The sequence below is a fragment of the Aricia agestis genome, chromosome 6 (genome assembly GCF_905147365.1).
Source record: "Aricia agestis chromosome 6, ilAriAges1.1, whole genome shotgun sequence".
Lineage (NCBI taxonomy): Eukaryota > Metazoa > Arthropoda > Insecta > Lepidoptera > Lycaenidae > Aricia > Aricia agestis.
In genome coordinates, this window is record NC_056411.1 from 8,042,590 (window position 1) to 8,066,500 (window position 23,911).

The 23,911-nt window shown below is 35.6% G+C and overlaps 1 protein-coding gene across 3 annotated transcripts; it reads right to left on the reverse strand.

The window, feature by feature from the left end:
• Positions 1–1,117: 1,117 nt before the first annotated feature.
• LOC121727616 (titin-like) lies at positions 1,118–18,749 on the reverse strand. 3 transcript variants are annotated; one of them, XM_042115541.1, is made up of 19 exons: positions 18,734–18,749; positions 18,363–18,564; positions 17,987–18,127; positions 17,843–17,900; positions 17,532–17,618; positions 15,540–15,646; positions 14,747–15,230; positions 14,068–14,139; positions 13,437–13,542; positions 12,649–12,765; positions 11,958–12,051; positions 10,763–10,881; positions 10,090–10,349; positions 9,414–9,516; positions 7,828–7,991; positions 7,112–7,185; positions 6,901–6,966; positions 5,954–6,274; positions 1,118–1,511 (listed from the first exon to the last, which is right to left on the reverse strand). In XM_042115541.1, exons 1-19 carry the CDS (start codon positions 18,742–18,744, stop codon positions 1,380–1,382), a joined length of 2,718 nt encoding a protein of 905 aa, XP_041971475.1. In that variant the 5' UTR covers positions 18,745–18,749; the 3' UTR covers positions 1,118–1,379. The 3 variants fall into 3 exon arrangements, with proteins under 3 accessions (XP_041971475.1, XP_041971477.1, XP_041971476.1); XM_042115543.1 differs by lacking the exon at positions 14,068–14,139; XM_042115542.1 differs by lacking the exon at positions 6,901–6,966.
• Positions 18,750–23,911: the final 5,162 nt, after the last annotated feature.

Below are 23,911 nucleotides of genomic sequence, written 5' to 3' on the forward strand. Positions count from 1 at the left end.
TGCAAAGATCCTGGTTGCACATTAATGTGTAATCCTAGAATTTTTATGGATAGTTACAAACATTATTATTACAAGCAAATACAAACATTTTGGCTATCGGAGGGAAGCTAACATTTGTAACATAATAAATTTCTTTTATCTTAATACAATTTTGTTTAGAAATTTATAATAATGATTAGATACTATTACAGTATCTAGTAATTACGCTTTTATAAAACATTGTTTTTGTCGGCACTGGTTATACCATAAAGTTAATATACCTAGCGGAATAGAGAAACAAAGGCCTGAGCAAGAGAGATGTCACTATCAATAACACTGCGTGGTAAAAAGAGACGTGTGATACAGGACAGCAGCACTCTTTTTTGTCGTCCAGTCGGCACGTGCCGCACGTTGACAATTTAATCGCATAGAATTCATGTTCAATCTTGCTTGTGTAAGTGTATACGTACACATATTTTTCACACAGACGAAAACCAATTTTGGTTTCGTTTGACAGCTCGAGATTGTTGCTCTATTCCGCTAGGTATTAACTTTATGGGTTATACACACTTAAATAATAAAAAATGTGCAGCTTAAAGACTAGGTTCAAAACCTATCTATGTTGTACTTACATTTTAAATGCAAGAAATAATACTAACAAGTTATGATCAAATAAAAACCCACACAATCATTCATATACGTGATCTTTTACTTTATATAAGTATGGTCATAGAACAGAAATTATAATAAAGGCCTAACGTTACTTATTGCCTCTTTCACTCGTGCAATAAAACATTGCCATCTCTTTCTTTACGATTTCCTGTAAAAATAAGATGGCGATATCTGAGCGCGAGTCAAAAATACAAGTAGCTTTTATAGGCCTCTATCAAAATATCTCTTTGTTCACTGACCAGACTCTATTATATATTATGCATATAGATATTATGTCTGTAAAACGTATTAAGGTCAATTATATTATATTGAAATGGCAGTGTGGTACATTATTAAGAAACAATACATAACAATAAGTGCAGTTTACATAGACAATACAGTCATAGCCAAACATCTATCTCGGAACTAAGAATATATAATTAGTCATTACTAAAATGTTTCAAAATTATTTCATTACTGTTTTTTCTGCATATATTTTATGCACCAGAAAATATGTTAACATGTTTGTTTAATTACAAACTTCCAAAGAGATATTGCCTCATACAAATATGAGTGCATAATATGTAGGTAAGTAAGCCTCAAGCAAAGGTTTGTTAAAGGTAACTATTACATGTAATTTAACTACCATTCTTTCCTTTTACTTACATACAGAAAATATTAGTTTCTCAATTTTTACCAACGGTATATTCAAAAGAAAAATATATCAGATACAGGCTTATATTCTACATCTATTTCAAGTTGACGGTGAGTCGGCTAGCGGCGACCATCTTATTGTTGAATTTCTTCCTGAAATTTTCAGCGGCGCTGGCGGTTTTGAACGTTATTTTAGCGCTGCGTTCCTCCTTATCCAAACTTAAACTCTGCAACAGTAATCCGATGCGTTCACTCCTTCGCCTCTTACACTATCTAAACTTACAACTATATAACAATACTTAAACATTTAATAGTATAACACTTATATTTTATAAATATAATAATGAGTTGACTAGTAGGTGCAACAGAGGCTTCATCCTACAAAACATATAAGTGTAGGATGTAGCTTTTAGGGGTAAAATACTAGTGCAGAGTCGAAGCGCATCGAAGCGAATTATTAAAACTGAACATTACAAATTCAACCTTAACTCCAAAGCGTTAACGCACTTTATTACTTCTGAGAATTTTAAAAAGGCTCGCGCATCTGCGCGAATTCGCGTGAATGCGCCGGACCAACGCTGATTGGCCTCGAAGAAGTAATGTGTGCGTTACGCTCTAGAGTTAAGGTTGAATTTCCTGTGTTCAGTTTTTGGAAATTCACTTCGCTTCGACTCTGCGCTATTATAAATTGATCCTAATATTACTTTTAAAAATGTATGTTATATTTATGAGATCTCAGTCAATAATCTGGTAGAATAATTGAAATATTTTACAATTTAAATTATTGAATGATATTAAATTGTACAAATATATTTTTCCATAACCACTGCATACATTTATTTTATTAAAAGTGGTCAGTAGTAGAGCAAAAGTTATTGGAATGCATACAAAACACACGTTCTATTTTGGACTAATCAGGGAACGGTGGAGCAAAATGTAGCGACCAAGGTTTAAAGGATAGTGACAAAAATCAATATGATTTAAATCTGAGGTACTCTATCTAGCGCCACAGACCCCTACTTAGTTGTGTTTAAATAGATCTGTAAGGAACTTACTACGGATATTAGGAATAATATCTAAATATCACAACAAATTTCAACTCAGTCTTATACTAGGCACATAGAATTATTGTAGGCATGCACATATCACATTTATAGTTGTATTATATTATACTAACACTTTTTCAATATTTCAATGTGAACAAAATACATAAACATTTGCCCATGAAAACCTTGATGTTATGATCGAGTTGAAGTTATATAACATAAAAAAATTCAATCTAGACAAGTCAAATATAATTTTTTTTTTTTAATTTCTCCATATTTTGAAAGACCTACCATTCAGAAGCTGATAAAAAAATGGAAACTTTTAAGCAGTCATTTAAATTTTTTGTCTGCATGCTGTGTAATTATTACATTATTATCTTAATAAAAATTTGTGATCATAAATATCAAGTTGTATGTAATATTATTTGGGCATGTAAAGTTAAAAAAATATTATCTTTAACACTGACAAAACTTTGCAATAATACTCGTGAGTCTTACAACTAACAAAACAGTACTATAAATATACAATATATTTATATATAACATAACAAAAATATCACAAAAAAAAGAAAATATGCGAACCTGCAAAGATGCAATGAATGTTTTATTTGGATGACTTGTATATCAATTGAGAAAAAATTACTTGTTCCTTTTTACGTAAAATCTTTAGTTCTACACCACTCAAAGTGATGTTTGACCGATCTTTAAAATTTTAGTTTTAGCACGCAAATAACGCTTAATAAGACATAATAACACATAGCCAGCACGACTTTGACTGTGGCTTCGCGTAAAATAACACATTATAGATATTAATAAACAACGTAAACATTCTTTCAGAGGCTTAAACTAAGCCACAAGTAAAAAAAGGTAATTAATTAAAAAAAAATCCAACTACATTTTGATATACCCAGTTTTACGTACTACATATATAAAGCACCCCTCCTTCTGGCTTAGCCGAAAATAACCCTTACTTTAACGTTATTTCTGCTTTTCCCAGCAAATAATCTCACTGTACAATATTTGATGCATAAAAAAGTGCGCGGTGACCGCAAGCAGCGATAGTTTTCATTCGACCTTAAAGTTCCGTATATACGGAAACATTATAAAAGCGAAATTGTGTCTATCATCAGTTTAAAAAAAGCTGAACCGATTTATGTGAAATGTATTTCCGAATTTGTTAGTGGCAAAAAGAGAAATACTTTATTGCGTCAAAACATACACTTTTCGCTCTATTTTCTACGCAAATGGTTGGACTGGAGGAAACGGGGTACTATAGTTAAAAAATACTTAGAAAAATTTTAACGTTATAACCACCCCTTTTGAATACACCAATCGATAGGGGGCGCCAAGGGGAGCAAAAAAGCTTAGATAAAGTTTTCTCAAAAATCAACGCCTGTCGAAAAACAAGCCGAAATGTGGCCCTCGTTAGAATGGAAAAAATGACACTTCAACCCCTTAATTAGAATTTCTTTGTGGAATTGGGGTCGATAGATTCGTGTTTGGGACCATGTCCGTCTGTCGTGTCTCCGGCGCTACGGGAAATGCAGCCCCGTCACCACTTTTATACAAGGCAACAACAACAACGCAACAACGGCAATTACCAATTGGAATCCGCCTACCCCGAATGAGATATACTCTATGCATATCCCTTAATAGTCAACGGAACTGGGCGGTTCGAAACGGTAACAGCCGTAAAATGTTTCGCAGGTACATGAACTCTCACATGTACAACTTCATCCGCCACAGCCTCTCTATCGTGTTCGTGTGAATTTTTACACGAACATTGGGCGGTTCGGCGGGAGAACCTAAATCTGTGTGGACAGGAATGTCCACCGTGCCAGCGACGAAATTTTGTGAATAGTTTACCATGTAATGCCTCCTCATATTTAAACGCATATCTACACCAAAGTATGATCTGTGGCTATCACTCATAATATGAGTGCCTGGTTCCACGTTAGCCGCAATAATACGGTCTACTAGCGGTCTAACATGGATCGACTCTTCTCGGGGATAAGCTCTGCATATTTCCCGTGAGCCGACTAAGCCTTGGTTCACACGATGACATGAATGACACAACAAATCGTGCAGTACAATCAACGTTTGAAGCGCCACTGTTTATTCGTTACTGACGTATACTGCAAAAAAAACGTGTAGGAATCGATCAGGATTGTGCCGTGTGAACCTAACCTAAGGCACCCAAAAGACCATGTCTGATGTCGTGGAAGTCGACCCCGGTTGTATTTCCGGGTAACAAGTGGGTTTCATCGACTTCCACTATGTCGTATAAGTTCCCACAATTTTCACGCGGTCATGGGCTTCGGCCACCTCACACACTTCCCTTAAGAAATGGAACACTTGGATGGCCGAAGTTACATTTACCCCCACATCTGTTGCCGCCTGGGTGACCTTATCCCTTTTTAGTAAGTTTAAAAAACTGAGAATCGCAATCAATCGCAAGGAATCGCAAAAAAAACATTGGAAATTGCATAAAAATAAAAAAGGGGGCTCGGGGGGCGCAGCCCCCCGCCAAAACAAAAACAAACACAATCCAGAAAGTCCAAAAGTAGGTTAGGTTAGAACTGTGACTGTGTGTCACAAAACACGCCTCAGAATTTTTTATTTTTACTTATTGCATTAAACTTTTGGTCACCCCTTAAACTTAATCCGAGAATAATCTTTCAATAAAATACAAAAAGTATTCCTATTCTCCCAAATTACATATTAAGCTAATGGTCGGCCTAATTAATTTGCCATTAAACTAGTAGGCTAAGCGTCGTCTAGCTGTAGTGTTGAACGTTGTAGTCAACAAGTCGGCTAAACGACGTATAGCCGTGTGATTGAATGGCGTTGTTCAGTCAAAGGGCTAGCTGTTTGATTGAACGGCTATTTAAACCAGTCGGCTGCGACATGGGTATGAAGAAGGATTTTTTTTGAGTTCCCAGCATTGTTCTCATAGAAAAAGTTGTTCATTTTGACGGGCTCATTTGATGGTTTCAAGGATAACGTTACGGTGTTTAGACTAACACATGGTGCAGTAATAGTTTTTGGTCGCCTTACGGCCGTTCCCAATATTTGATCTATCTCTGGTTTTGCCTTACTAGAGATAGGAATAGCTCACATTAGACATTTAGAGACGTATATTTTATGTCAATTGTGAGCTATTCCTATCTCTAGTAGGGCAAAACCAGAGATAGATCAAATATTGGGAATGGCCGTTAGGCGAGTCCTGCTTTCCCGTTTCGTTACAGCAGGCGGTGGCTGCATTTTCCGCAGCGCCGGAGACGCGACAGACGGACATGGTCCCAAAAACGAATCTACCGACCCCGATTCCACAAAGAAATTGTAATTAAGATAAGTGTTTTTTCCATACTAACGAGGGCCACATTTCGGCTTGTCTTTCGACAGGCGTTCATTTTTGAGAAAAGTTTATCTGAGCTATATTGCTCCCCTTGGCGCCGCCTATCGATTGGTGCATTAAAAAGGGGTCATAAGGGCTTGCATTTTTTCGTCAATTTTTTCAAGTATTTTTCCCATATATGGGAAATACGTAGAGACGGTCACAGAACTACTACAAGTAAAACTTTCATCGAATCCCGCAAACTCGCAACAATCCATATCGTTACCTGCACTTCGTTGCCGGCCAACGTGGTCAGTCGGGTGTCGGTCATGCCGTGCGGCAGATTAGTGACGAGGGCCACATGTTTGGCCACGGGGGACTTTTTGCCCGCGGGCGAATTGTCGTCGTCCGAACCGCTGTCGTACTCGACTTGCGGCTCGTTTTTGACGTCTACTATGGCTGTGACTGCGCGACTGAATATGCCCGGGTGGGGTCGAGTCGGGTCAGTCTTTTCCACTCGGAATATTTTCTCCTTGTTCGTCTTACGCTGCAGTATCACGCGTCTGTTCGCGAACGTCTGCTTTTTCTCCTCTGTCTCTTTCTCGCTCTGTAAAAATCAGGCATATACGCGTGTGAGTGACAGGTGAAAACTGTAAGTAGATTCTGCTAAAAAGTCTATTAAAAATTATTGAAACAAAACTGACGTTAGGTGCCCCTTATATTGAATTAAGGGACAGCTAAATTTGAGGTGTTGGTGAAAACGGGCATTACAGTTATACAGTTGCAATTTGGTTTTGATTCAATTTCGATATAATGAAACTAGAAACGTTTCCATAAAATAATTAACCTAGGATAGGCGTTGATTGGTCAGAAGTCAGAACTCCAAAAATAAGGTTATGACAATAAGACAATATTAATACGTACAATCAATTACGAATACTAAGAGTCCGGGTGCCATCGAAATTCTCATACAAACGTAATACCAAGATAATTTCCCATACGAGAATATTTAAATGGTTTGGTATTAGGTTTGTATAAGAATTTCGATAGCACCCGGACTCTTAAGACTTTTATAAATCACTAAAAATATTTTAAAAAATATGATAATCAGTGTTCAGTTCATGCCTTTTTTAAAAACAGCTAAGCGAGTTTAGACTTTATATATTGTTAATATGTTATCTATATAAAAAAACTTATTTTTTTTTATTAAAAGGAGCACAATCAATGGCTTACCTGTTTATTAAAAATTATTTTCTGTCTCGATTTAGCTGGTGGTGTGTTAGTTACACTTTCTTTTGTCTATAACAAAATTTTATGTGTTTTTATTATATTATTACTTATTAATTATAATTAATATGAAAAACTTACACACAAATAGTGTTACAGTAAAAAAAAACTGTTATAGCAAGCAATAGATTATAGAAGACAATATTTTCCAACTTACCTTTGACGCTTTTTCTTTGTCATCATCATGATTCTTGCTAATTGTAGAGACTGTTCGTCGAATAGGAGATTTCTCTGTAATAAAAACTTTGATTATAAAACGAAAGAAAGAAATCATAATCTAATAAGAAAGAGTGGGTGGCACCAAATGCGTGGTTAAAGTTAAAGTTATGGTTATAGTTAAGTTTAATTTAACTTTAACCTTAACTTTGACCACAGAATTTGACAGAAGACGTTGCTGGTCCGACAAGGCTTTATAAGAACGTGGGCGGGGGCGCTGATGGTGAAGGAGAACTGTCAAAAATTGCGTTTTTGTATGATGACAGTGTTAATTCCTTTTTTCGCCACATGCATTTAAAGCCTTGTCGAGCTCAATGGTTATGGTTAAATATGGCGTCTTAATGGCATTCATTTTTAACTTTAACCAAAGATTTGAGATTTTGCATTGTAGTTAAAGTTATGGTTAAAGTTACAGTCATAGTTAAAGTTAGTTGGTGCAACCCAACCTAAATGTGACAAAGTTTCTCTGCAACTTCTGTGTTATTATTTAGTACAATTTAGTATCAAGGGGCTTTTGGAATTTCATTTCTATTTGAGATAGTTCCTCTTACTTAAAAAAAATTGAGTCACCACTCTGATGTAAGTACTGATAACAACAAATAAATTATCTATTTTTAAACTCCTTGCGTGCATAGTTTTGCCGTATAATGTATTTACCTTTTTTCTTTTTGTCCTTGTCGTCATTGAAGACAATTTTCTGTCTCTGCTGGGGTTTCTTTTCTATCGTGGTGGTAGTTTTGATGATTTTGGGGGGCAGCTTGGAGCGTAGATCCGCCGCAGGTTTCGTTTCGTTCTTAGGTTTTGGCTTCTGAGGGGTGGGCCTGTGGAGAAAAAGTAATATAAATATATTACAAAGTGGACTATCATCATACTAGAAAGTTAGAAACAGTGACATTCCTTGTGAGTTATGGTTTAGAGCGTGGCTGTTGACTCGGAGGTCGTGGATTCGATTCCCGTGTTGGAAACATGTTATTTTCAAGTTTGGTAACAATGCAGTCTGGTCACCAGCGGGGCTAAAATGGTCGCTTTGAAGAATCATGATATGAATCATAATATGATTCATTTTTCTAAAATCGCAAAATGCAACTCTGCTTGCAATTCATTTCTGTATTTTTGTTCTGATTTGACATTTGTCAGTTTGACAGTTTTGACAATTCATTTGCTGAATTGATTTAAAGGAATTGCTAAATGTGACCATTTTAGCCCTGCTGCTTGTCTGACAAATAGTATGATCTCGCCAGTCGTGTCGGCCTTCCGTCCCACTAGGTTTTGAGAGTAAAGGAATAGAAAGTGCTTTTTGTACTGCGCACACACTTGGGTAGTATAAAATTACTCTTGCGTAAACCTCCACCGAAACCGGTGTGGGAGTTATTATTATTAGGGAGTGCCTCCGCTGCCGGCGCCGGCTTCTAAAAATATCAGTAATGGGAACCGGCGGTAAGTATACTGCCGGCAGCCGAGATTTAAAACGGCTGCCGGCGCTGGCACTCAAAATGGGAACCAGAGATAATGCGTAAAACGCTAGGTTCCAGTGCCGATACACAAATGTTAAAAAGAAATAATTATAATCTCAAATATTCGACTTCTTAACCGACTTCCAAAGGTGAAGGTTATATTATGTTCGGATATTTTAGTTCTTTATGCTCTCTTAGCTTTACCTAATAGTTACCTTTTTTAAGCTACCAAAAAGTAAGATTTTGCACCACAGTTATAAACCCCATGGTTCCGAAGGCACTGAACAGAACTTCAGAGTCCTTAATACATGTTAGAGAGTTTCAGCGTTGTTTAATTTATCAACATCATCATCACCACCAACATCCTTACATTATGACCTTATTATTTGTACTTTTAATAGTCCTCTAGCTCAAGACTGATGTTTTTGATCATTATCCTGTAAATTGACAAGCGATGTTTGCCGAATAGGCGCAGGGCAGCCTATTCGGCAAACATCGCGTGACTTCGGCAAACTTCGGAAAACGGCGCCGGCAGCCATTTCGGCAACCGGCGTCGGCAGCGGAGGCACTCCCTTATTATTAACACGCTTCTATTAGCTCGGATTGTATGTAACGAAATCTTTGAGCACGATTTTTACCTATCTCCAGTAGTCTAATTCGAAACTTTGCATGAGTATCAAGACTTCAAGAGCCAAAGACAATGCAACAGTTTGTTAAATTTTTGTTTTTTAGACTATTATTTATTATTCTATCTGCGATTGTATGTTACATCTTAAAAGGTGTACTCACTCGTCATCCTCGGACAGTATGCCGTCGATGTCGCCCAGTATGAGGTCCAAGTCATCGTCGTCTAGGGGCGGCGTCAGCGTCTCCCGCGGCGGCGTCAGTCCATCTGTTACACATTATATACTTTATTTCACAACCGGTGAAGGAAAACATCGCGAAAAAACCCGCACATGCCCAGACTACTATATAATATACAGACTAGGCCGACTGGGTTGCGAGAATGCTGTATACATGCTTGGGCAATCATACGGACATTTAAAATCTTGTCCCAGGCACTACAGTATTTGAGGAGTGGTTACTTCGCTCTGATAAATACTGTATAAATCATACACAATAGATACAAAGTCCTTGGGTTTTCAGAGCAGACAGCACTTATATTTATTATACACATTTGGGTCTAATTAGGCATGGAAGTTATTTCATTATTTCAATAAGGGTCAGGTTTAAACATAACATTTTTGAGTTATTTTGAAAAAAAAAACGGTAGATACATTACATAACCAAAAAACTTTTCTATGAGGCTGTCTTACAAAAGTCAAAACTCACTTGACAGAAATAAAAAATAATAAAAGGATATATTTATCTGCTAGCAAAAGTGAACATATTTCGTAAATTTCACAATCAAACAAAACAAAGGTTGTTATCTGTGGACTACATATAACTTGCAAAGTGAACTTACCACATGTAGAATTAGCTTCAGCACTCTCCACCTTGCGTGAGACGGGAGATCGTTCTCTCACTTTCTCTACTTCCTTCTCCTTGGGTTTCTCTATCTCTTTCTGTTTTGGCGTCTCTTTCACACTCCTCTCGGGCGTGTTACGTGTGGTATCGGGTTTCACGTCTTGTTCGTGTGTGGTCGTAGGTTTTATTTCCTCTTTTACTTTTGGTGGACTTTCTCTTGCTTTCTCTATGGTCAACTCCTTTTCTTGTTCTTTCTCTCTGCAATTTCAAAATATAAATAAAAAATAGATAAGTAAATAGTTTTCAATACTATAATAATATGAAGACTAAAATATTTAATTATATAACTGACAGCAAATATGTTGGATCACTGACCTAACCTAATCTACCAAATTATTTAAAGTTTCTCATTCATCTTCTTACTGAATGTCAAATCTATTCAAATGTGAATTCAACAATGTTGATTTTTTTATTGTAAAAACATTCATTGTGTAAATATTTTGATTAATAAAGGCTTGTTTCACCACTTTCTGATAAAGTGCCGAATAGACTTTTCACAACTTTTTTGACAGATTCTCCATACTTCATCTGTCAAGTTAAGTGGTGGATAGCCTATTCGGCACTTATCAGGAAGTGGTGAAATAGGCCCTAGGGGTGTTAAAATATTTAACCTGTCCTGCAGCTGTTTCTGCAGCGCTACGGCGTTCTTCCTGCGTCTGACCTCCTTGGCGCGCAACACTCGCTCGCGCATGTTCTCCTGCTCGCGAACACGACGTCGGTACTCGCTGTCCTGTAATATAATCATTGTTTAGTACTACACATTACTAGCTCGTAATAAAATGCCAATTAACTGACTTATCTTGCATAGGTATTGCCGATGGAAAGATTACCCGCGCGCCTCTAGCGGCGAATTTAAAACTTGTCTAAGAACGATGGTGACAGTTTTGATACAATTGACGACATTACAGTCGGGGCAATTTAATAGGCCACATTTGACATCTGTCAGAATAATCTCCATAGTGAGGTAAGCTGCTTAAAAACATCGACCAAAACGAATAAATCGATACGGACTTGAAATAAAATATTTGAATTTTATATGTTATTTATAAAACCAAAACGAATTCCTGTCCTATTCTTACTTTTTCTTTTGTAAATTCAAGGAGCAAAATAAGACAAGTACATAATTTACTAGAAAAATTGCATTTATTCACTTGAAATATCAAAACTGTTAAATTTTGTATTATCATTATTCATTTCACATGAATATGTGTTACTTTTCACAACGTGGTTATGAATTTATGGGGATATATCGTTACAACTAATCAATGCATCTGATTCTACTTTTCCGCTTTCGATTTTTAGAGTAACATCCCTAGAGTTTAAAAAGAAAAAAGGTCAGCTGACGTAACATTGTACCGACGTTCAGTTCTTTAAATCATAATTTGTTTTTTATGTTAAAAATTGTTTATCAGTGAAAACAAATAGTAAAAGAACTCGTATTGATTATCTTTATAATAAATATGTAATCGTTATTAGAAAAAGTGAATAAATTGTGCAGTAATAACAATGACAAAATATTTATTTTTTTATGGCGTCGTTACAAGACTACCAGGCTCAATTTTGTTGAACTGTCAAATGTGGCCTATTAAATTGCCCTGACTATAAATTATTCATTTTACTTAATTATTATAAAGAGTCGAAGTAGCAAAATAGCTCTGACTGCCTAAAACAAGCCGCTATTAATAGGGCTGCAAGTTTTTATAAGTTGCATAAAAGATCATCATTTTCATTGCAAGAAGCGTGAAACACACATTATATGTTGTTGGTTAGACATAAATAAATATAATATTATTCAAAATACGGTACCTCGTCACTGGGGGCGTGCGTGTGCGTCGGCGGTGGCGGGCGCGCGCGGCGCGGGCTCGGCGAGCGGCGCGGCGGCGGTGTCGGAGACCGCATTCTGCGGGCAAAACTCATACGTTAGCACATTTGGCACGCTGGGAGTGCCAACAAACGTGAAATAGGCACTTAACATGAGTATCTATTTGAAATTAATATGAGGTATTTCACATAAATGTCGCAATTATTAAATAACTTTTATATACTTAACAGTCAACATGCGCGACTCGCGACCATTAAGGTTACAAATTTATAATATAGACATCTGGCTTATATAAATTATATTATTTACGCGATTTGGTGACAAATAGGAACTTGATACGACATTTTATAGGAGTACAATTTCTAAGATAATTTGAAGACATAAGTGGAAGAAGCAGGTAAGTAACAGTTAAATGTTGCCGTTTTTTTTCACAATAGGACCAGGAAAATGATTTAAAATAAAATAAAAAAGTGGATTTGTATAGCCAGATGATGAAGTAGATAAGTTATAAGGTTTGTTTGAATTATAAAGAGAAAAAATTTGTAATTGTCCTTATGTTAGTTATGTGGTCACGTCTCTATTTGTAAAATTGTTAAGAAGAATTAACCTACACCAGTAGATCTTTAGACCATAAAGATTTTTTATTCAACTAGCTAATAGAACAGAAACCCATACCGTCGTCGGAGGCCGGCGCGGTTGGCGTTGATAAACTCCTCCTGGCGGCGCAGCAGCTCGTCGTCGTCGCGCCGCGCGAGATCGTTCTCTATCTCGATCGTCGTGTTTTCTATGTATCTGGAAATTTAAAGTTTATCTATATTGGTACTATCAGAGAAGTTGATTCATAGGCAGTTGACGGACCTATGTAATTTGGTTGCGTTATGTCAAACCCAGCCGACAGATCACGACTTACATTGAATTGACATAATTGAACTAAATGACGCAGATCCGTCAACTGTCCTTTATACGCAAGCACGCGCCGTACGCGCCGCTTTTTAGAATTCGTTGTATGAAATGATTTGAAACCTCGCACATTCGTCCGCACCATATGAGCCGCATTTCGTGAACAATCCGACGCGTTCGGCGCGTATGGTGCTGTCGAATGCGCGATCAGCTTTACAGTAAAGTTTATACAAGTTTATACCTACTTAAGCTGAGAAGCATGGGCAACAATTAAAATAGTTTCGATATTTTATGAACGACGTTTTAACCATTTACGAAAAGTTTTTGAACTTGGAATTCCAATTGCCAGGTGACATAAAAAGTGTATGTATTGCTAACAATTCTTCAATTAGATTAGAATTAATTTTTAAAAATTATTGAGCGGCCGCTCCGCCGATGAGCAGCAAGTTTCGTGCATAACTGATGCAAGAGCATATAAACAAAGTAAAACGTACCTCTTCTGATTTTAAATATTGAAAATAACAAAACAGTTTGTCAATACCATACCATGAGAAGTAACTAACCTCTGAGGTGACCGTCTCGCGTATTTTCTGCCAGCGGCTCGGGCTAGCGCGTTTCTCTGTTCTGCAATGAACCGCTCTGCAGCATCGTCTATGTCTTTGATTGGTCCTGTAGGGAAGATAGGGTTTAATAAGGACCTTATATGCGCATGCGCTGGCAGGAGAAGACACTACTGTATATTATGCAAAAGGAATATCTTTCATGAATGCAAAAACATAACAAAAAGCGTTACATAAATACAGATTTCTGCTTTAAATAATACTGTTTCAAATGGAAAAACAATGGAAATACAATAATTGTGAAATAGGGATAAATGGGAAGTTTACATATTTTTTATGAATTAGTATTTTTTCTGTCGGAATAACTGGTAATGTAACAAAGTTGTAATTAAATTAATCATTTTTTCAGGAAAAAAATATTATCTAGTAGGATTTTTTAGTGTTCATAGAATAGGATTTTTATAGGCATGTACATTTATTGCATATATACAGAGGTGCTATTTATACAAATTTATTATTGTCTCAAAGAATAGATAAAACACGCTATCGTGCAATATAAAAGTAACGAAAAATATACTAAAACTTTTATCACAACAGCAAAAAGTATAAAATCGTGCAATAGCATTAGCTTTACCGAATTTGCTCTCCAACGTGGGACTGAGCGGCGGAGTTTTTTGTATTCTGGTCGGTATGTACGCTGGTAGCCCTAGGACAGTCAACATACACTTATAATGGGCATTGTCCAAAAAAATCACATGTACTTTTTATATATTTTTTTCTTTAAAATAGGGTATTTAAGGGTATTTAATTAAAATATTAATTAAATAATTTTGAAATTCATTGGCTAGCTTTGTCTTAATAAATTTTTAAAGTTTCGCTCTGACATCATCATCGGCGGCCAATTGACCTTTGCAGTATGTTTTAAATTTCCTTTCAATCTTATTTATAATGGCTGGTTCGTCAAATGCAAGTTCTCATTATGTGAAAGCTGATACGAGAAGCTTACCAAAAGTTCGAAACTTAATGTTGGTCGAATATATTGCTAATTTAAAGCCATTGAAGGTCAAACTAAGGTTAAACAAAAGTAACTAATGGGTATTTTTTTTCGTTTATATACAGAAAAACGATCACTGACCTTATCCCTCGAAATGTTTTTGTAATGAGCAAAATTTAAAAAAAATGGACAATCCCCATTGTCCGACTTACAAAATAGAATTATATTTTATATTTTACCACCTCTCAAACTTCCAATTGTTAAAGACCTGAGAGTGAATGCCTCGCAAATCATTATTTTTGTGTATCATAAAACTCACCTTCAATTGGAGGCTGGAAATTCCCCTTGAAATGGGGATTGATCAACACTTTCTTCCCGGCGAGTCCCCCAGGGGGCAAATTCGGGGGCAACTGGACTGGCAACATCCTCACTTCCGGCTCCCTGCCTTTGGGCATCATGGGGATACCCGCTGGTATTGTAATTTGGGGCAAACTCGGGGGCGCTATCTCTCGAACCGGCGGGGCAAATCTCGGGTTAAAAGCTGGTCTCTGATAGAACATTGGTCGTTCGAAATTCGGCCGAACATTCTGGAAGTTTGGTTCCTCGTTGCGGTACGGGAATCTCGGTGGGCCCTGACCGAAGGGGCGGTTCTCTAGGGGCATCAGGGGCATATCTTGGGGCAGTATTGGTCTTTCCGGAGATATCTCGGGGCCCATTTGCGGAATTTCCGGCCCGAGCTCAGGCTGCGGGTCGAGAGGCGGCCGCTGTGGCGGCGGGAATGAGTGACGAGTTGAGAAATTTCCCTGTGGACGAACACCCATGATAATATATTCGACAGGTTTAATATCCATATCCTATACTTTTTATAAATGCGAAAGTGAGTCTGTCTTTCTGGCTGTTACCTCCTTACGCCCAAACCGCTGAACCAATTTTGCTGAGAAATTACTAATGAGATAATTAATAAAATACTTTTCATCCCGAAAAATATCCGGTGCAATGCACTACAAACAAATTTTAACAATGAACAAAACACTTATAATTTTAAATCCAAGTATGTGAGTTGTTATCAACATTATATTTATTGTTGGTGATACATATAGGTGTGTACTCACACGGAAGTTTTGTCTCCGGTAGGGATGAGGTGCCCGGTACTGCGGGTGTCGCCAAGAGTTGCGGCCCCGGACTGCACCAGGCATACCACCTGGCACTATCACTTTGTCTGAAATTATTTTATTCATTGACGGCGACTTTTACCATGCGATTAAACATGTTTAAAATTTTATTTAAGAACAAAATTCTGTTTAACTACACAAGTTGTCTTGCACCAAAAGTTAAACATGATTATTGACCTGTCAAATTTAAACAGCCAAATATCGCTGTTTAAGCTTCTAAACGTATTTAACAGTTGAATTTGAGGTTAGATTTTTTGGTCGAGAATAATTTTCGAAGAATTTGAGTGTGAAAAGAATAATGAGTTGTTAGACTAGCACGAGTCGGCGCATGAGTACCGAAAACAGTTCCACCTCAATTTTTTTATACGATCCTCTTCAAATTGCCCTCCTGATGATATAAATGCATGTTGCCATGGCGCAACCCGGTGCTATATTGTTTAAACAATTGCAAGAAATTGCTATTTTCCAACCGGACAATTTTTTTTTTATATTCTTTATTGAAATACTAATAAAAAGGTCCTATGACTTTTCACGATAAAGTTAATATTTTTAAAGTTAAGAATTTTTAAAGGTTTGAAAAATCTCAAATTTGGGTACTTTCGACCCAAGAAAAATATATTAAAAAAAATAAGTAATGTCTAAATTATACATATTTTTAAATTCTCTATATAATATTTAATAATATTATTAATAGAGATTCAAAAAATTTTCATTGTTTATATCTTTTTTTTATCTTAGCAAAAGTAGACAAAAATTGTGTTTTTTGTACGGGAGCCCCCCTCAAACATTTACTTTATTTTAATTTTATTATTAATTATTAAAGTACAAATATAATTAAGGATTTTGTGAAAATTTCAAGTCTTTCAAGCCTAACTGTCACTATTATTGATTACGAGTAAAAAAGGCCAAAAAAATCACGTTTCATGTATGGGAGCCCCCCTTAAATATTAATTTTATTTCATTTTTAGTATTTGTTCTTATAGCGACAACAGATATACACAATCTGTAAAAATTTTAGAAGTCTTAGTAATAGGGTTTAGTAAGACTTTCTGTCCGTTTCTCTGTTTGTCTATATGTCTCCAGTCTTTTTTTTTTTGGCCTTTTTTGCTCGTAATCAATAATAGTAACAGTTAGGCACTTGAAATTTTCACAAAATCCTTAATTATATTTGTACTTTAATAATTAATAATAAAAAAAAATAAAAAAAATGTTTAAGGGTATGTTCCCATGCAAAAAACACAATTTTGTGTCTACTTTTGCTAAGATAAAAAAAAAGATATAAACAATGAAATTTTTTTAAATCTCTATTATTAATATTATTAAATATTGTATAGAGAATTTAAAAATATATTAACTTAGATATATTTTTTTTTAAATATATTTTTCTTGGGTCGAAAGTACCCAAATTTGAAATTTTTCAAACCTTTAAAAAATCATATCTTTAAAAATATTAAGTTTATCGTGAAAAGTCATAGGACCTTTTTATTAGTATTTCAATAAAGAATATAAAAAAATTGTCCGGTTGAAAAATAACAATTCCTTGCAATTGTTTAAACAATATGGCACCGGGTTGCGCCCTGGCAACATGAATTTATATCATCAGGAGGGCAGTTTGAAGAAAATTGTATAAAAAAATTGAGGTGGAATAGTTTTCGGTACTCATGCGCCGACTCATGCTAGTCTATGCAAATTCGGTGATTTACTCAGGATGGTTTTTTTTTTTTGTAAAATGTAGCCTGGTGAAAATTATTTAATTGCAATGTGGAACTTTCAATTCAACATTTTATTTACATAATTTGTGAAGTAGTATTCAGCCAAGTGGTATGTTTGCAGTTAATGTTACAAATCAATGGATGGCTGGTGTGTGAACAGTATTACATATTTGAGTGTTAGAAATTAGAATTGACTATAAAAATATTTAAAGCCGCTTACCCAAAGAGTCTGGTATGTTTCTTTGTTGTGGAGTCCTCACTGGTCCAGTCCTTTCTGATATAAATCTGTTCCGACCAGGCTCACCATCTACAAAGTAACAAAGGTTTATTCATCTAAACTCATTAGTGGTTAATTGGTTTTAGCAATCTATTTAATAAATGTATGTATTTATAAGTACAACTCTTGTTAAAAAATGTTGTATGTAACCTTAGAAGAGTTTGTAATATCAAATAACAAAGAATGACTGACAAATTATAGTTTTGCCTACTTATAATATCTATGTTACATTTTTAAACTTTCATTTTACTCACTTGAAACACTGGGTACTTCTGATGGTACTATTTGTGGTGACTCCATTGGCGCTGCAGGCTAAAAAGATTTTAAATTACCATTAAAATCAAACATATTATCTTAATTTTTTTATTCATCTCTTTTAAGCTGGAGGATATACTTACAATAGGTGGTGGAACTACCGCTGATTCATCATACACTGGTGGTTCATAAGGAGCATATGTGGAGTGAGGTCTGTGTGACACATTCGGTACCTCCACAGTTATGTTTGGTACCACACATTCTGCTTCCGCAGTGTGTGCTGGCTACAAAATTAAAATAGCATTGAACAATTACTTTTTTTTACATTTACAAGTAAATTTTAAATATAATTCAACGATTTTTGGACCTGTGCAGACTTAAAAAAGGATTTTCTTTATGTATCTGGTATATTATTCACTGTTTCACAAGTTATTTTTATTTGTTTTTATTAACATGAAAGTTAGTGATTTCATGATGAATTTGAGGTATTGAGTCAAGTAAAAAAAACACAGCTAGTACCTGACTATATTCCATAGCTTGAGAAGGGAACTCATTAGGTACAACACTGACTGGCTCCCTGTATGCAGGTCCGTGTGAACTTGGTACATTTTGTGGTGCACCAGTATCATAATCATCAGCGAGAAGCTGTTCTTCTTCTTCGTTACCGAGGTTGTAGTCCGCAAGACTGTGATCTCCTAAATCCTCTCCCAAAAGGTCCTCGCTGGGGGAACAACAAAAATGTTATTGCAACAATTACGTTATTAACGCTATGGCACTTAGAAGTTATGCAAAGATTATGACAAAAGTAATGTTTACTTATTACTAGACTTAATTTTATGTGTTTTTTTATCTCTAATATTATAATTAAAATAGAAATGAGAAATACGAACTTGTCCGACATGTTGACAAAAGTTAAAATTTAATGGCGACCTGTCAGTTGGTTGTCAGTTATCAACTTTTTTTTCTTATTATGGCACTTCAGCTGCTGCCGTCATAAGAAAAAAGGCCGCTAAGTGATTTTCGCGATTTTCAGGTTTTAGTTACAGGGCTTCATAATGTTATCGAATACCCGAAAAAATATCGTTACGTACCGGCATAGACTTATATACTGTCGTATAGACCACCTGACAACCCGAAAATGCGTGACCATTTTCGATCTTTCAATGTGTGCGTGTGCTAGTGATGTATATTTTACTATCGATAGTATAGTATTTTGTTATCGATAGTATAGTCCGTTCGAGTTATTTTACCTGAGTTTCTATAAGAAATAAATAATATGCAACTTTGACAGATTTGTATTTCAAATTAGGAATCATAAATTTTAATTGGCAAAAAGGTGACGATTGAAAAGTAGATACACATTTTCTTTTGGAATAATTTTTCAATCGTCGGATATGTTATGACATGAGGTTCTTATAGGGGTAAATAATATACACATAACACATAATAAAGTTACTTATTTATTACTCAGGTAAAATCTATCTGGTAAATCAGCCCTTACATTGAAAGTAAACGTTTGAAAGTAAACAACACACTATACTAGTATATTATATTTTATTCTTATTATCATAATATTTTTATTACAATTATTTTTAACCGACTTCCAAACAGGAGGAGTCTAGACGTTCGGCTCTGGATATATTTTTTATGTATGTTCAACGATTACTCCGCAGTTTATGAACCGATTTTCAAAAATTTTCTTTTGTTGTACATTGTATTGTTTCGAGTAGGTATCATGTTCACAAAAGTGGTGGTCTAGTGATGGAAACCATGAGAAATCGAGGTGACTCCTTGATATTCAAATGGGAACATATGGTCCCAGAAAACGTTCAAAATCTTTCGATTAATAACCTTCTTGGGATTCCAACCAACACGCCCAATTAATTTCAGCCATTTTCCTCTTATTAGAGGATCTTGAGGGAATCTGTAAAACAAATGATTATGATATATAAATATAAACCTTCCTCTAGTTTTAGAGTCACTCTATATTATAGTAGTTATATTATATTAGCTATATTATACTATATATTATATTAGTTAAAATATTATATTAGTTAAAATAAGATAATATGTCCTTTTTAGTCCGGCCGCACATTTTCCGAATTTCTGACCACAAAAATTCGGACGCCCCGCCCCGCTCATACATTTTGACACGTCAGAAATTCTTTTAGTATGATGGGTCTACAACAAAATGTATGAACAGAGTGCGTTCCGCTGGGCGTCCGAATTTTTCTGATCAGAAATTTCGGATAATGTGCGGCCGGGCTTAAGGTGATAAATATAAAGGTAAATGATTTTTATTTTAGATTTATGTTATTGTAAAATATCGATAAGCATATCGACAAATTTGATTCAAGCACTAGCGTATATGTAAGAAATTTTGATGAAAAATTTTTCTTCAAAATTTGTGTAATATAGGAACAATAGTACCTTTAGTTACGCAAAATATGAAAGTAAAAGGGAGGATTCACAATATTTTATTTGAAATAGAAGACTAAAGACCAGAATATAGCAAAAATAAACACATCGTAGCAATTAGGACATGAAGATTAATTACGGGTGAAATGTATATTTTTCAGGATTATTCCTATGATTTACACTGCAATCACTCACAGCACAAGTTATTATTGTTATATATATTAGTATTTGTTGAAAATAACATACGATTTAAATAATAAATTACAAATACCGAAAGGGCATAAAAACGATTGACGACTTTTGACGACCTGTCAAATAAAAGTTGTTACAATTTTCATTAGACTGCCTCTCTCTTTTCATCTTGTTATAATTCCATAAAGGATTTTCTTCTCTCTCGCACTCTGGTCTTTAGCAGTATATATTATGTCTATGCGTACCGGTATTTTCATAATGGTAGCCAGATAACGGTTTTTTTTTATCGATATCTAGTAACATAACCAAAAAATATCAATGTCACAGGAATTATACATTTTGGTTTTGACAACATCTTACCTGCACTTGCGCAAGATAACGGATATTTAATGGCTAATATTTTACCCATAGATTAAGTATTATAGTATAGATGTAGTCTTAGCCCGTCATCGCGTGGCCATTTTGTGCTTATTTTCATACAAGTAGTGTACGTTTATTTTCTTGAATATTTCTATTTGTCGATTATTCCGAAGCACTTTATGATACAGGAAAGAAAGTCAATTAGTTCATGATATCGATTTATTATAATTCAAGTGATGAGAATCCGTAAACACACTTAAAAAGCTATGCAATTTTTATAGCCAAATTATTAATTGATGTGACATTTTTAGCCCTAATGCCTTATATAGCACGAATAAGGGATTAATAAACTTATAAATTATCTTTTTAGCTTACAAAAATACCGATTGAAAAGCCCAAAAAACGTTGTTCAAAACTTACGTATTTAATGTTAAATCCGCGTGTTTGAGGCATTCTTTGGCCATTCTTATGGTTTATTATTTAGCGGAATCACAAAACTCAACAATATCTAGCATTAAATGTTCTCTAAAAACCTTTATTAACACTTTTATTACATGAAATATGCCGACCGACTCCTTTGTTATGTCCTAGTAAGTAGGACATAACATTACACGCTTTTGACGCTTATACAAAGGCTCTCTCCAGTATATAGTACCTCAATGATTTCACTAATAATAAATGGCCGTGTTCGTCGGCGTAATTTTTAGCGCATTCGCTGCAAAACCTAGTTATTGCGCATGTCCAAATCATGTCATGCCATGGCAACGACAACTGTTTACGACTTGACATTTAACCCAATTGCAATTTGTTGGTGGCGTTGCAATGAACAAACCAGTGGGAGAGCCATGCTTCGGCACGAATGGGCCGGCTCGACCGGAGAAATACTACGCTCTCACAGAAAACCGGCGTGAAACAGCGCTTGCGCTGTGTTTCACCGAGTGAGTGAGTTTACCGGAGGCCCAATCCCCTACCCTATTCCCTTCCCTACCTTCCCCTACTCCCTTCCCTTCCCATCCCTACCCTCCCCTGTTACCCTATTCCCTCTTAAAAAGCCGGCAACGCACCTGCATCTCTTCTGATGCTACGAGTGTCCATGGGTGACGGAAGCTATTTTCCATCAGGTGACCCGTTTGCTCGTTTGCCCTCTTATTTCATAAAAAAAGTGATCCATATCCATATTTTCCAAAATAAAATAATCAAACACTATCATAGTGTTAAATAAATTATTTGTGCGGCTGTTAAACAATTTTGGCTTATGTATTTATGTTTAGCTTTTATTATTTTAATCATGTATAAACAATTAAGACGTTGTTTACGACTTGACCAGCAACTTGTTATGGCGTTGCCATGACATCTTTTGGACATGCGCAATAAAAGGTTTGTCCAGAAATACGCCGACGAACACGGCCATTCAAAAACTTAAATAACACAATTTGGGAAAAAATAATAAAAACCACACCAACAATAAAAAGTAGAAGAAAACTCTTTCGCCAAAACTCTTTCAGTTGTCAAGTTTCAGTTTGACTGAGTTTGACAAGTTTTTATTATGTCAGCGTGTTCCTAAACCAGTGTACTGGCCTAGTCGCTTAAGCCAATGATCGCTTAGGTTTAAGATATTTTGATTTATGTCACACTTGACAGTACACTGATATTTTTTGGAAACACAACCCATATTATATAGTCAGTGATGCCAACCTGCAGATAATTTCAGATCGGTGAGGAACCAATAGAAAATCTAGAAGTGTCTATCATATCGCCATTTAGTTAAGATTGTTAAAATTAAAATTAAAAAATATAAATGAAAATCCCTCATTATACCAAAAAAAATTTGTTACAGATTGTAACCATGGGGCGGGATGACTCTCGGACTTGAGCAAAAAAGTGATAAAAATTGGACGATTTGTACCAGTATGGCATTTGGATTTTTGGAAATTAAACGATGCAATGTGACCATTATTATATTTGCCATACTTGTTGTAGAGGGAAAAAGTGGAGCCATACTTGAAAAACCGTTTGAAATTACATATAAAATCTTAGGATTTTGAAATAATATTGTTCATATTCGCTGCCTCCCACAGGTATGGCATTATCAGGGTCCTATTTATGATCATACAGGGAACTGTTAAAAAAAAATTCAGGGTGGTGCAAATCGTTTGGCAAAAAAAAAATTAAACCTTTGCAGTGGTATGGCGGCCATTGGGCGCTGTCGAAAAAGTATGGCAAGGTAATTTTCGTGAATGGCTACTCGACGATGATTAGCTATGCAAAAATTATCCTGGTACAAATGGTTCAATTTTTTTTATTAAAATTAACGTATTCGCGTCGGTATGGCGGGCTGTAAGCCGCACCCGACAAGTATGGCATTACGCTTTCGCCTACTTATTTTTTTTCGACTATCTGAAAATACAAGCATTTTTGTGGAACAAATCGTTCGACACTCGTTATTTATCCGACACGTTCGATTAACACCCACGCGTTTGGGCTGCCAGTGCGAGCACTATGACCATCATTTTCCTTTTTGCTTTTACGTAATTATACCCCTGTAAAACCGCCATACTGGTACAAATGACTAAGAATTTTGTGTCAGTATCTCCAGGCCTTGGCGTCTTCTGAGTTCTGCCGTCTTGTTGCCGGGAATACAAAAGAGTGACGTTGTGTCTTTGTATTATTTTCCTAAAATTGTGTTATTTCGGTTTTTAATGTGTAATGTTGGTACTTGGTAGAATATTAACCATTGAAAATTCGTTGTCGTGCAAAAGTGTGGGCAAGTGATACAACTACCAGAAACGTGCATTTTTGTGTTCCCTTCAAAACTCCGTGGAAAGTTTTAGTAAAGGGTCTACTTTACTAAAACAACTAACTTGACTCACTAACTTTACTGACTACTTTTTAGACTTTTACAAGACTTTCGACTTGACGATAATCTGGAAAAACGACTTAATCTTTTTCCGACAAAAAAATTTTCCCTCCATATTTTACTTGACACTGGCCATAGTTAAAAAGCCGAGCGCCATAATAAGAAAAATAAATTGTCAATTGTCATTTGTCAAGCGCATTCGCTTGTCGCTGTTCCAATTTCCAAACCATTTCCTGAAATT